The sequence below is a fragment of the Liolophura sinensis genome, chromosome 1 (genome assembly GCF_032854445.1).
Source record: "Liolophura sinensis isolate JHLJ2023 chromosome 1, CUHK_Ljap_v2, whole genome shotgun sequence".
In the NCBI taxonomy this organism is placed as follows: Eukaryota; Metazoa; Mollusca; class Polyplacophora; order Chitonida; family Chitonidae; genus Liolophura; species Liolophura sinensis.
The window spans coordinates 33,346,435-33,360,251 of record NC_088295.1 but is presented as its reverse complement, the minus strand read 5'-3'; the positions used below and the strand labels follow the sequence as shown (position 1 = coordinate 33,360,251).

The following is a 13,817-nucleotide window of genomic DNA, read 5'->3' as shown; positions in this document are numbered from 1 at the left end:
AGTTGTTAATTCTTAGCACTGTAACCTGGACAAATTATTCTAACATACATCTCTCTTGACATCTACATGTATGTATTTTTCTCAACAAATCACCAAGCATCCGACCAAGACAGAATATGGAACATTTACAAAATACAAAAAGGATATAATTCTCGCTGCTTGTGGGGCCTTGGTGATAATTACTGGTCGATGATGCTCGAGACGCCTTTGCCTCTCTGCGTTAAAGGTTGGCATATTTGTGCGTCACATGCGGGAAAGTTGTTCAAGTGACCTGCAGAAGATCGCTGCTTTACCGCGGGCACTCTGGTTTCCTATGCCCAAAAAAGTTCGGTATGGCGTTAAGCAACAATCAAATAAAAAAGTATCACCATCATTTATCACTATTATTGCATATTTTCCTCCAAACATAATGCTGGTCACCGTCACTGAAGTGAAATATTCTTGAGTATGGCGTAAAACGCCAATGAAATAAATAAATAAATAATAGATATAACTGAATATTACATGTATATACGGCTAACCAGGGAAGGTTGGGAATCAACAATGAGGAGTGGCTCACAGAGTACAAATCTTCTTCTTTATTTAATAGTGGTGAATTAAGTACATTATAATATGGACCCAAACTCAGCCTTTGTACAGGGGAATTTTTAAGTCGGCGTTGTTAGCTCAGTTGAATCTTCCAAACAGGTTCAGTTTACCAGATGCGTTTAACTGATACAGTTCTCCACCTGTTCTGTAAATATACAAATCAAGACAGGGTAATACTTTGACAACAGGCTCAAAAATTCGCAGTTTGTATGTGCATCATAAAGAGGCTCGAGATGAATTTATTACTGACCATGTTTATACAATCCATCTAGGAGATCAGAAATGATTTGCAGAAATCGACAGAATTTCAACATCACACAGGCGGTCAAAAACTGCACCGCACAATTCCTAAAATGGGGCTCACCTGCAACTTGTTCGAAATGCAGTTGTTTTAGAGCTATAATCAAACCACTTGGTGTACCCCCTGACCCGCCGATTTGCCTCCATCTGCGCAGCATTTGATAGCATTGTTCCTTTAGTTGAGGATTACTGTAGGCTATCTCGTCTATATCCCAGTCACTCACACCGAGTTGTCTCGCGAGTGTTCTCCACTCTCGGCAAATGTCGCTATTTTGAACACTGCTCATGATTTTCCACCAAATGTTTTTGTCCGGCTCGTTCATATGAACCGAGACATCTGACTTTGGTGCTAATACTGTAAAATTAAAGCAAAGGATACGATTTATAGTCATTGTATAGGACCTGTTACTGCTCGATCCTGACGATATATCTGGCACGGATGTGGGTCAGAACTTCCGCGTAGGAAGGGCGTCATATCAGAGCAAGATGTTCACATCACACGCCGATCATACAGCCAAAACGGGTGAACCATCCGCGTATTATGGGCATAGGATCCGACCATCATCCCTGTGGGGTTTTACAACATACACTAACATTCACACATAAATTCATCTAACTTATAACAAATGCCACGTTGTTCGACACCAACCTTGTTTGTTCTCTCGAAATAAAAAAAAATCACAAACGGTCTAGTTCCCGATGTGGTTACTAATTCGCATATAATCACGATAATATGTAGATCGGGTTTTGATTGTTTCCGCAATTATCTGGTAAATGCAAAACCATAACCTGCATGTACAATACACGATTTTCTTCAGCGCAAAGTTTTCTGAGGAAGTCAATTTAAGTGCCAAATATAGTGTATGGTTATAACAGAACTTAATATACACGATACTTTAGGCAACAAGAATGGCTAATTTATAACATTAGTTCAGCTTTTGGCGAGAACTTACATCATCTCCGGTTGTCCGGGAATGCGGTTGCGATTTAACATTTCCACGTAAACTTCGTGGAGAAACAGGAAAGCAAAACTTGGAAGTCAAGCATTTGGCTAGCTTACCTTTTTACTAGCTTGAATTTATTGGCTTGACAGTTTTGCGAATGATAAACCATTCACTAATGCTTTTCTCGTCACCACGCCTACCTTACAAGGCAAGCAAATTGAAGATACAATGTATCATGTTTATAGATAAGGTGTATGCAAAAACTGAAATGCCGTAAAACGGTCTAGACGAGACTACATGTCCCGGATGATCAAGATCCGCGTAAGATGCGATCAGGATGTTGCCAACATCCGCGGATGAGCCGTCCATCATGGCCGTATGATCCGTACAGGATCCTCCCCACATCCGATCAAGGTGCGCAAGTAGGATGGGCGGATGATACGCGTAGAGTATATCGTTAGGATCGGGCAGTACATATATTATCGTTCATTGTTTTACTTCCAAGCATAAGTATAACAGTTTAAGACTGTCATGTCCCCAAAAGTATGTGGGTTGTTAACTTTAGGACAACTTATACAACACAAGTGTGTCATGGACATTTCCCTGGGCACCATCACCTGAGTAGTGACTAGTCTTTTGGGCCTCATCACTTAATAAAGAAAACAATAGAAGTATAGAACGATTTTATACTAGGATAATATTACAGCCTGATGCAGTACCTACATGGTTACTAAAGTCTAGATCTGCCCCGGTAGGTTTGACCCTTGGGTCATTGGTAAGAAAAGATCTGTGTATTTATACCACCATATTCACCATCCAAGTCATCATACTTAAGTTGGAGATGGACAAAAATTATAAACATTTCTGGACAGACCTTAAGTTATTTAGTTGTTCAAATAACAAAGACGTTTCGAAACTGAGTCGTTTCGATAAGGTGATACCGGAATGTAACAAGTGACTGAGTCGTTTCGATAAGGTGATACCGGAATGTAACAAGTGACTGAGTCGTTTCGGTAAGGTGATACCGGAATGTAACAAGTGACTGAATCGTTTCGGTAAGGTGATACAGGAATGTAACAAGTGACTGCGTCTATAACTATTCACTACTATAACTCAAGGCAGTAGTTTTCCCCACAAGTATATGGGTTGTTAACTTTGGGACAGCTTATTCCTTACCATCGTCGATGCTGTCTTTGTTTCCTGAGCTGGCTTGCTCTGGGCTGTGTGTGTCATGGACATTTCCTTGGGCACCATCACCTGAGCAGTGACTAGTCTTTGGGACCTCATCACTTCCTAAAGAAAACAATCGAAGTACAGAGCGATTTTATATCTGAGAGCAGTCATAAAAGTGAGAATGTCTTAAATGCGTCACACACACAAAAAAAATCGTCACAAAAATTATTGCTATGCTTTTTCTTGTTAATTAATGGCTTTTTTGGAAATTCCTTTAGTGTCAATTTCTGTACAGCCGTATATTTCAGACATGGAACTAACTACAGTGTACCATGGGTGTAAATTTATATATACAAATAGATCGAAAGATGGAGGTACATTTGCAGCTGTTGTTGTCTTGGAGCAGGGAGTCATTTCTCATTTCCATTCTCATCTTCAATCTTTTCTGTCGACGTTACGGCACATGTTTCTTCTTGGTCATACCATGGAGAATGAGATATGTAGTGACTCGCTTTTCCCCTTTTTTGGATACACTGAGAAATCCGTGTATTTTTGACATTTTCGCCTTACATAGGGAATTACTTAAGGGAGGTAATCATGCGAGCTAAAAGGATGCGAGGTCTTATCAGACAGGGAAGCCAAAAACACATATTATATGCCAATATCCAAAATTATTGATTCCAAGTTCAACAAACTCAAGTAAATTCGTCGCCCTTAGCAGTGTGAATAGAATTCCATCAAAATTCTTCAAATCTAATTTTTCATCTGATACCGTTACCTTTTATAATCTTACTTTCCTCCTCTTCGATGCGTTTTTTTACGGATATCAGATCGGCCATGACCAATATTTCCTTGAGATTTTCATAATCCCCGACTTTAATCTTGCCAGCTTTCTCTAGCTCGCAGCATATGTGGAATCCTGATTTACATCTGGCAACCGTTGCAGTGCTCAGGTAAACACTTGCGGCGCGTTGAAAACCTCTGAACTCGTTGGGAATAATCTCCTGATTAACGAGTTGTAGAATTTCGTTGTGGATTACATTGTTTTCGTTCACTTTCCGTGTTTTCACAGTTGGTACATCTGTCAAACGCATACAATAAAAATAAAAAACTCCTTTCTCAAATGAAGACATCTAAGTCAACTGCATACGTTATATAGGCATACACGTATATTTTATAATACATGTATATTCATTCATTTTTTTCACCAACAAATACGCATTTCTGTTCCAGTTGGTTTTGTGTTTTTGTCCGTTTTGTCACAAAATCAGGTAAACCGGAACTTTACCAATTTTACTACACATTTATTGCAGTACTGGAGTTGTGCTTCGTCGGGTTATTGTCAATTGAATAAATCTCAGATTAATCTCTTTTTCTACACTTTGAACCTATAATGCAGTGTTTTGTCTCAAATGTTGTCCGAACTTCATTGTTTGAACAACCGAATGTAAAGAATTAAAGATGACATTCTGGCGCTATTAAAAAGTCAGAGATACATCGTACAACATTTACTGTTCTGATGTATGTCCACAAAATATTGCTCTTCTTGTTATATAGAGGTTACAATGACCAACATCCCGCCCAGTCGTCTTCATATAAGGAAGAAATCACGCATTAACATGTCTAAACGAGAAACAATCTGCACACTATGCCTAACACTATATAGTTGTTGAGGTATGTCCATTTTCACTTGTAAGTAAAATTAGTTGGTCTATGGGTTGGATAGATTGTATAAGCTCCCTAACCTACCTATTACGTTGTCAATAGTCATGGTCTCACCAAAGAAGGTAAACGATCTGCTTTGGCTAGTATTGTCAATAAATGTATATGGGGACAAAAATACCACCTGATTTCGTGTGGGTATACATGCCGTTAATTTTGCTTGTCTTAAAAAGCCTAAAATGTGAAGTGGACGTAGGGGAAGGCGAAATTGGAAAAAAAGTATTAAATTAAGTTTTTTGAGCTATGCTGATAAACACAAATGCTTCAAATAATTTAAAAAGCCCATATTCCGTTCACTTGTGTATTGTATGTACAGTGTAATGTCTACATAGAGCCTCTTCATTCGCGTCGTCTTCAAGACTTTTGAAAAGACTGAAATGTACAGTGCCTGTAGTGAGGCAGAAGCTACAAACAAAGTGTAATGAAAAGATCTTAGAAGCCGTAAAACTGCAGGAAGTTCTAGTCTTTTATTGTTGGTATCAGCTGGTCTACTTACCTGGCTCGATTTCAGCTGCTCGGGTTTCAATACGTTCTCGAAGGTTTATAAGGCCGGCGGAGTTTAGAATTGTTTTCAACATCTCATAATTTCCTTTGCTGATTACTCCGGATTTCTCCAGTTCATCGCAGATGGTATATCCATTTTGGCACCTGTCAATTATAGCTCTGTCAAGATACGGTCTCACCGCAGCCTTCAGCTCTTCAAAGTCGGAGGAAGTTAAATCTGTGACAATTTCCCGATAAATGGCATGGTGTAAGATATCTCTCCGCCTGTGGTCATTGTCAGAAATGTTGTGTCCTTGGGCTGTGGAATAAAATTGGGAAGTTATATAACATAATTAAAGATGTACGGTATAGAGAGTGAAAACAGAGCAGCGACGACAGTGTGATAGATGGCGAATGGTCGCACATGTAAGGTGAAATACGGTTTCCTGTTTACCAGGGTTTTACCTAAATGATTATAATTAGTAGCAACTTACACGACCCCTAGCACCATGGCTTGAGCAGAATTAGGTAAAAACATGCAGTGATGTTAATTGCAATTCATTAGACGTCACCAGTCTAGAATTACTCAGCATGCTGTATTGTCTTTACATTTAACACACAATATATTTCATCTGAAATTTAATGGCCCATCATTTTTTAAGTTTAATTAAACAATGATGTGCCATCAATAAATTGACCGTTCTCCAGAAGAGGACATTTAAACGATTTCTGCACAACATAGTATGGCGGCAAAAGTAGGACACGGTATTTATTTATTTCATTGGTGTTTTACGCGGTACTCAAGAATATTTCATTTATACGACGGCGGCCAGCATTATTTTGGGTGGAAATCGGGCACAGCCCGGGGGAAACCCACGACCATCCGCAGGTTGTTGACAGACCTTCCTATGTATAGCCGGAGAGGAAGCCTGCATTAGCTGTACTTGAACTCTAGGACACGGTAAAAGTTAAGTCTTGTGCACTAACACTCTTCCACGTATTTTAACTAAAATGAAGTTTTCCCATACCTCAATAGCATTTGCAGTTTTCATAGTTGCAAAAGTCCAGGCGCGAGAAGAAGGATAATAAAAAGTCGTATACGATAACAACAGACTTAGAAACCTTATTAGTGAATGTGCAACATTTTTAATTTAAACTTACAAAATACGCTACTTGGTGTTGTTTGAGCTGATGGCTATCTGTTATATTATATATGTTAATATATTTTTTCTATCTCCCACAGTTTTGCTACAATTTACGATTTTAAGCAAAAACAACGGAAATTGCATATATTTGTTGACGTTTTGACAGAATGCCACTGGTGTATAAGAAACCAAACTTAAATACATATGGAAATAAAGTTCCATCTTTGCTCTACAGAACGGTTTTTTCCATATTGTATCGTTATTAATATAACGCCGACGGTATAAGGCTACAAATTTGGTCGGAGTCGATTTAAAAAAAATCATTCTTCGTCAAAGGCGTTTGGCTTAGTGTGTTGGAATTTTAACAGCCGACAGGACCGGCGAGGGAAACCAAGATTGAAGAAACTATGCTCATATCTTGCACGACCACAAACTTTTGAAACTTAACATTAAAAGGGTACTACATATAGTGTAGTTTAACCTGTTGATTACGAATCTGATATTAGTTTTTACCTGTCTTCCATAGTTTAGGACAAAATGCGATCAAAAAGCGAACAAGTGCATTTGATTGTCACGTGACTGAAAAAATTACATTCTATGAAGCTGAAAATTGGAGAGCTGAACGTTCTTCATGTTTGTCAAAAAATGTATGGTATGTTGATAGCTTTAAATAATATTAAAAATGCCTTATTCCGTTATATATATTTTCCGGTATATTATATATACAGCGTAATGATTACAAAGAGCTTCTCCATTCACCATTAATGTTGCATTTACATTACTGATCGTGTCCTTCATGACTGTTACAAAGACTGAAATGTACAGGTGCATCCCTGTGGTATAGTAGAAGCTGCAAACAAAGTGTGGTGAAGAGATCTTAGAAGCCGTAAAACTGCAGGCTGTTCTAGTCTTTCATTATTTTTGGTATCAGCTGGGCTACCTACCTGGCTCGATTTCTGCTGATTTGGTTTCAATACAATGAAGAAGGTTTATAAAGCCGGCCGCTTCTAGGATTGTTTTCAACACTTCATAATTTCCGATGCTGATATGTCCGGCTCTTTCGAGTCCACGGCAGATGTCATATCCATCCTGGCACTTGTTAATTGTATCCCTGTCAAGATACGGTCTCAACTCAGCCTTTAGCTGGACTAAGTCGGAGGAAGTTAGATCACTGTTAATCTCCCGATAAATGAAATGGTGTAAGGAACTTGCCTTGGTGGGGTCCATCCTGTCAGATATGCTGTCCTACGGCTGTGGAATACAGTTGTGAATTCATATAATGTAAATAAAGGTGTATGGCAAAGAGAGTAAAAGTAGAGCAGCGACGACAGTGATAACAGGCAGTTGGTCACAAGTAAAAGGTGAAATACGGCCTCTTGCCAGTTTACCTCAGTCACGGTTTTATTCTGACTGTTCATGTAAACGCATAAATAGTAGCAACTATCAGTCCCCAGCACTATGACTTAAGTAGAATTAGATATTTAAAAAAATGCAGTGACCTTAATTGTAATTTATCAAGACTTCGCTGGTCTAAAATTACTCAACATGCTGTATTGTCAACACATTTAATATACAATATATTTCAGACATACAGATGTACTACCAAATGTTCAGATGTGTATACGTTAAGCAAATGTTTTAGCCAAATGTAGATGAGGATTTACGTTAATCTCCAGCAATTATCCACACAGTTAAGGAAACATATGATGTCAAATATCTGAAGCTGACAAGTCCCTGATGGAAAGCAGAAAACTATGCGGGGGCTCTTGATTTATGTGTGTGTGGTTAAGCGTGATTTAAGACACACAACACTATTCATTTAAGCTTGTCGTATTCTCAGACGAAGATGGGACGAAGGCAAGCGGCAGTGCGATGATACAAAGTGAGAAGGGGCAGATACGAAATTACTGAACAAAATCAAAGCGATAGCGCGAAGTAATTGCCGTAACAGTATCATAATATCTGCATAAGTCACGATTTTAACGGTTTTAGAGTGTTAAACAAGTATAACCAACTTTATGCAAAATGTTGAAAGCGCCGTATTCATTTACTTACACATGTAAGGACACGTTCCTTCTGGTACACAACCCCTGTGTTTTGATCACAATCGCTGATGGGGGAATCTGGACGAAAGATCTGCCTCCAAATTGAAGAGTGCTTTGGTACTGATTGACGGAACTGATACATACAAATTAAAGGAACTTGACAAACGACCCTTTGCAACTAGTTAGGAAATCGTTCCACTTCGGTGCAGCAGTGAGGTGAATGTTAATTGTTTTATGCAGACAAACTAGTAAAACTTATTCGAATATGAAGTATAGTTACTGAAGAAGATGTGTACTTTTGTTTCGTCAAAAGACAAGAATATCGTTAAAAGCAAAATTTTGCTTTTTAAAGCGTTTTCCTGCGGGAATTCCCTCCATAATAAAATATGCTTAGGTGAACCAAAGTCATTTCCACATATTTGTCTAGTCACGTAGTAGTAAGCTATAACAAAGTATCGTGTTGGTTCAAGCAATCATATTTTTATAAATAAAAAAAAAAAAAAGAAATAATTTAGAACTTGAGAAAATCTCTACATTCCGCAATTGGTCAACCGTTGGGTCGAAAAGTATAACGAATTCGAGTCTTATAACTGCATACTTTTTTAGTGCTTAACAAAGTGATGTAACGGAGGAGAGATTAATTTGAACCACACAAGAAATTCTTCTTTTAATATTTCTTCATATATTGTCCAGCTATATGTTAGCTAAGTTAAATATATTATTGTAAATCCATACAGATTATATACAGCATTCTTCCAATGAAAACTCAACGCTATTTACTTCAGCTAACAGCATATCGCACAATTACTTTGAGAAACATCATCACTTTAGCTTCGTAATAAATGTCTATTAAAGACACTGTCATATATTCACTGTATAATTCGTAAAACAAAACTTGTTTCAATATTAGACGGAAAAAGGATATTATCCTATGCAGTTAACGGTGCACAGAAGCTGATGGTTAGCAACGAATATTTTAGCGTGGCTACACCTGTTACCTAACAACTTTAACCGCATTTTCCCATCAAGACACGGTTTCCCACCAAGTTTCGAGGGGTCCTTAATTAGATAAATAGTATGGAATGACCATGTGCAGGGAGGGTGCTTACTCCTACAAATTATGCCCGCTTGCTAAATACACCCATGCCACACAGCCATGCACAACGCGGGACATGTCACTCATGTACCACGATAACAATGTCAGAAATGATGACGGAAACGAACATCCCAACTGTTTCTTGTAGTTGATCGCTGTTGGACATTTCTTTCAAAGATGATATTCACGCGGAATTTGAACAATTTCATGGACTGTTATTAGGATTGGGAGATACGAACAGGTGCGATAAACATCGAAAACCAGGAGTTATTTTATGGCTTGGATATTTTGCTAACGGCGTTTTGCGTCTGCCAAGGGAAATAACTCCTAGTGCCTGTGATGCGAAGTTTAAAAAAAAAATTGGTCGTAGACGAGTGGATCGGGGTGAGCTATCATCCCACCCCGTCTGCCATTGCCGTTTGTTGTATATTATGCATTTTTGCATGATGATTCTTAGATATGTGATCGCATATGTCAGAACTTTCTCGGCAATCTTACAATATCACTTTTTTTCTAATTATTGATTTTTTTCAGACGGCAACCATTTTTCTGCGACCACTACTTGGATTTATGTTTTAAAATAGATTTCTCCCTTTCTGATTTTACTCGGGAGTCCATGTGACTCAGATGCTTGATAATATTTGTTCATCGTCAGATCATCCGGCCGCAAATGTGTAGATATACATGTATATAGGTCGTTTCCAACATATACCAGTATAATATCGATTGTGCTAATCCTGTGGATCTTAATGTGCTCAGCATAACCACTTCAAGTGTAAGGGGGAAAATGCACTGCATGATTTTAACCGCGTCCTGCACATGGGCATCGGTGTACGTACTGTATACTCAAACTCACAGGTCTGTCTATGTAGTATATAGTGTAATGTAAACGATCAGACTAGATCCATCATCACCGAAAGGGTCTACAGTCCTGAGACATATGACGCCACATAAGTCCTCGATGATATCTACATTACAGGTCACCATGGAAGATACGTGCTCTTAATGCTACGTGCGCTTTGTGAAATGGGTCCCTGTGTGATTAAGTATGATTTGATAGAGAGATTACATATATACCTAATATCTGACTGAAGTCACTTCTCGCCCCGATAGAGATAGCTGAGAAAGAGGTCAAAAAGTACATGTAGTCTGTGTATAGGTACACGTGTAAATGATATAAACAAGGAAGTGTTCAGCCTGTTTTAAAGGCCTCGTTATACAGTTCCCCGTGCCAACGGTCTATAGTTAACCCGGGTTAATATCGGACATTGCGTAAGTGTAACGTTAATAGTAAAAATGCTATTATACCCTACCTGTTATGTCCTACCAGACTTGATTCTGTTTCAGACATGCACTAACACAACTGATTGTTGTTTAAAAGTTCTTGATGTGAGCCTGTCTGCGCAAGTCTGCTGGGAAGTGTAACACTTTACTTTCGATATCATATTCACGTGAAATAAGCATGACGTCACCGGTATTGACTATCCATGGAAGGCGGATGTGGACATGACGGGCGTACTATCCTCTATATCATAGCTTACGCTAATATTTTTCTTTCCAAACTATATTGTATTAGGTTAGCTTAATCGCAAGTAACCACAGCATCAAGTTTGTACCTTTTGTTTCAAAATATCAGAAATTCAGTCCAGCATAATCGAAAATTTTCTAGTTAAGCAATATGAATTTTTAATGGAAGTGATGAAGTCATAATATTTTATGACAATGTAGGCCTATAGATTACCAAATTGTCATGGTGGCTGACTGTACACATTTTTTACCCCGATCTTCGCGACACCGCGGTCTAACAACAGATCCACCACACCCATTGAAAGCTGGCCCTGAGTGACTAGACCTTCCTGTTATGTATTTGCACTGGCACTAGCCAGCGAAGTGTAGGCCTAATCACCTTGGGCTATTGAAGCTGTACATAAATTTTAACCGTATTTTCATTAATTTTAGCTAGACTTGGGATGATATGGTCTTAAGACTGGAGTACAAACCACGTCGACGTCTCAGGCGCCTCAAAAATCCTACCTCAACAGTTACACGCTGATGTAGTGCGAGAATTCTCTGACTTTAGGCTTGGCACAAATTTTGTTCGGCCATGGATAGCCCCAAACAAGCTCCATTTAAACAACTGATGCATGTTCCTTATCTGTCGACTTATCGTAAGCACAGCGTCGATCTGTTACTTCCTAGGTCCCGAGATTCATTTATTACCTGGTGCTCAAAGCGAACGACTGTACTTACATCCTCGACATATTTGACAAGGGCAAGCAGCTTCATTCGGTTTTTCAGTGGCGAGAGCGCGCTCTGACGATAGTTTGGGGCCATCCTTGGCTGAACAAAATTTTACCAAACCTAATGTGAGAGCGATGCCGGAGTAATGCTGACGCCGAGTTACCAGTGGTTTAACCTACACTAATTTTACATGGTCGTCAATGCAGAGGTATAAGCAGGCATATAATAGTTATGACGCATAGCGTATTGCATAGTATGGAGTATTCTTTAAGCACATACTGCCGATAATGCAATTTTTATTAGACTATACATAGTCCTGGCAAATGTTATGCTTCTAATTATTCCTCGGATTTACATATACTGTAGCACACCTACATTCACATGATTGGCATGTTTTTTTTCGGTTTGCTGTGTTTGTATAGGAAATTAAAGTTTGCAATAAAGAATGTGCTCGTCGTTGCCTTGGTTTTACTCTCTGTGGTCTCCTGTATGACTAATGTATTCCCCGCATGAACGGAGATTCTTCTGGTGGACTGATAATCCCGGAAGCCAGGTCCCGTTGCATTGTTTTAATATGTTTGTATGCTAAATGTGATGGCAATACAGCATTTTCAGTAAGTCTGGACTACTAACGTCTAAGACATTGTCAACAACATAAGGGCATATTTTATATCTAATTCTACTTAAGAAATGCTGCTAGGTTCGGGTAACTTGCTATTAATTAAGCCATAATTTACATGAACAGTTAGAATAAAATCCTAAATGAATATATGTATATATGATTGGTGTTGTTAGTCGTACTCTTTTGATGATGAGGAGTCAGTAAGTGTGTGTCTTCCTGTGGCAGGGCGAGTCCATGCCATCAAAGTGCTTTAGCGTCACTAAAGTATCATGCCGAAGACACCAGACATGCCACCCCGCCCAGTCACATTATAATGACACCGGTCCAGGGTTTGAAACTGGTCTCCTGACTGACATGGACGCTCTAATTTCTAGGCTACCTAAGCCTAATGGTTACACACTATCGTCTCTGTTCTGGTTTTTTTTTTCTGTGGTGTAATCTTTTACATGTATATTGAAGGTTTTGGATGTTTATCTATAAGGGGACAAGTAAATTTAGCGGTCCTTTTGGATATTTCCCCATCAGGTAAAAGTCACATCGAGAAGTTTCTCCTGTTTCCATTCGTTCATGACACCCCATCATTTGTCCGATTTCAATGGGCTTGCTGATGTGTACTGTAACCCTATAAATATACCAGCCACTTTCTTTCGTCTGTAGCCCACGTCAGGTACCCCATTCCAAGCAATGCACCTGGCAAACCTGCCGACATTAGCTGCCGATGAAAAAGCTAAACCTTATTCGACAAGTGCTAGCGGACGGTGGGGTGGTTAGCATACGGCCGTGCCAGGGCGAGGCAATGACCCAGGTCGCTGTGAGTTCAGGTCGCTGTGAGTTCAAGTCCAGCTCATGCTGGCTTCCCCTTCGGCCGTACGTGGGAAGGCTTGGTAGCAATCCGCGGCTTGTCATGAGTTTCCCCCGGGCTCTGCCCGGTTCCCTTCCACCATAATGCTTGTCGCAGTCGTTTAAGTGAAATATTCTTGAGTACGGCGTAAAACACGAATCAAATAAATAAATAAATAAATAAAATCAAGTGCTATTGATCTGAAAACAAAACAGTATATATACTACTGCACTAATGGTTAATCACTGAAATAATACCCTGATGTACATCATTTTTCTCGATCTCTTCAATTTTCCTTTTCAAAGCTACAAGCATGGCATTGCCTGATGTGCTGCTTATTTCAGCTCTACATCCTGCTGAAGATGGTTCATCAGGTCTGTTGTTCTGAGCAGAGCGTTCCAGTGAGGCATCACTATAAATACAGTTGACTCTGGGAACAACAACTAGTCTGAGACACCGTCGTAGCAGAGACCGACGCTGTGCTGACAAAAACATTATACCAAAACAAACAATACCCTTTTTAATTACTTTACAAGAATCACTGATCAGCTTTGTGCAAACTGGAATGAAGGAATTTAATTTTTTGAGTCTCAGTCCGCGAGAGCTTCAAGTACCCC

The 13,817-nt window shown here is 39.2% G+C and overlaps 1 protein-coding gene across 4 annotated transcripts; it reads right to left on the bottom strand.

The window, feature by feature from the left end:
- Positions 1-562: 562 nt before the first annotated feature.
- Positions 563-10,906, bottom strand: LOC135477464 (uncharacterized). 4 transcript variants are annotated; one of them, XM_064757584.1, is made up of 8 exons: positions 10,810-10,906; positions 8,411-8,533; positions 7,300-7,606; positions 5,224-5,529; positions 3,784-4,086; positions 3,009-3,125; positions 953-1,243; positions 563-733 (listed from the first exon to the last, which is right to left on the bottom strand). In XM_064757584.1, exons 3-8 carry the CDS (start codon positions 7,580-7,582, stop codon positions 708-710), a joined length of 1,326 nt encoding a protein of 441 aa, XP_064613654.1. In that variant the 5' UTR covers positions 7,583-7,606; positions 8,411-8,533; positions 10,810-10,906; the 3' UTR covers positions 563-707. The 4 variants fall into 4 exon arrangements, with proteins under 4 accessions (XP_064613654.1, XP_064613660.1, XP_064613668.1 ...); XM_064757590.1 differs by having other exon boundaries at positions 8,411-8,491; positions 10,810-10,876; XM_064757598.1 differs by lacking the exon at positions 8,411-8,533 and having other exon boundaries at positions 10,810-10,890.
- Between the last annotated feature and the right edge of the window lie 2,911 nt (positions 10,907-13,817).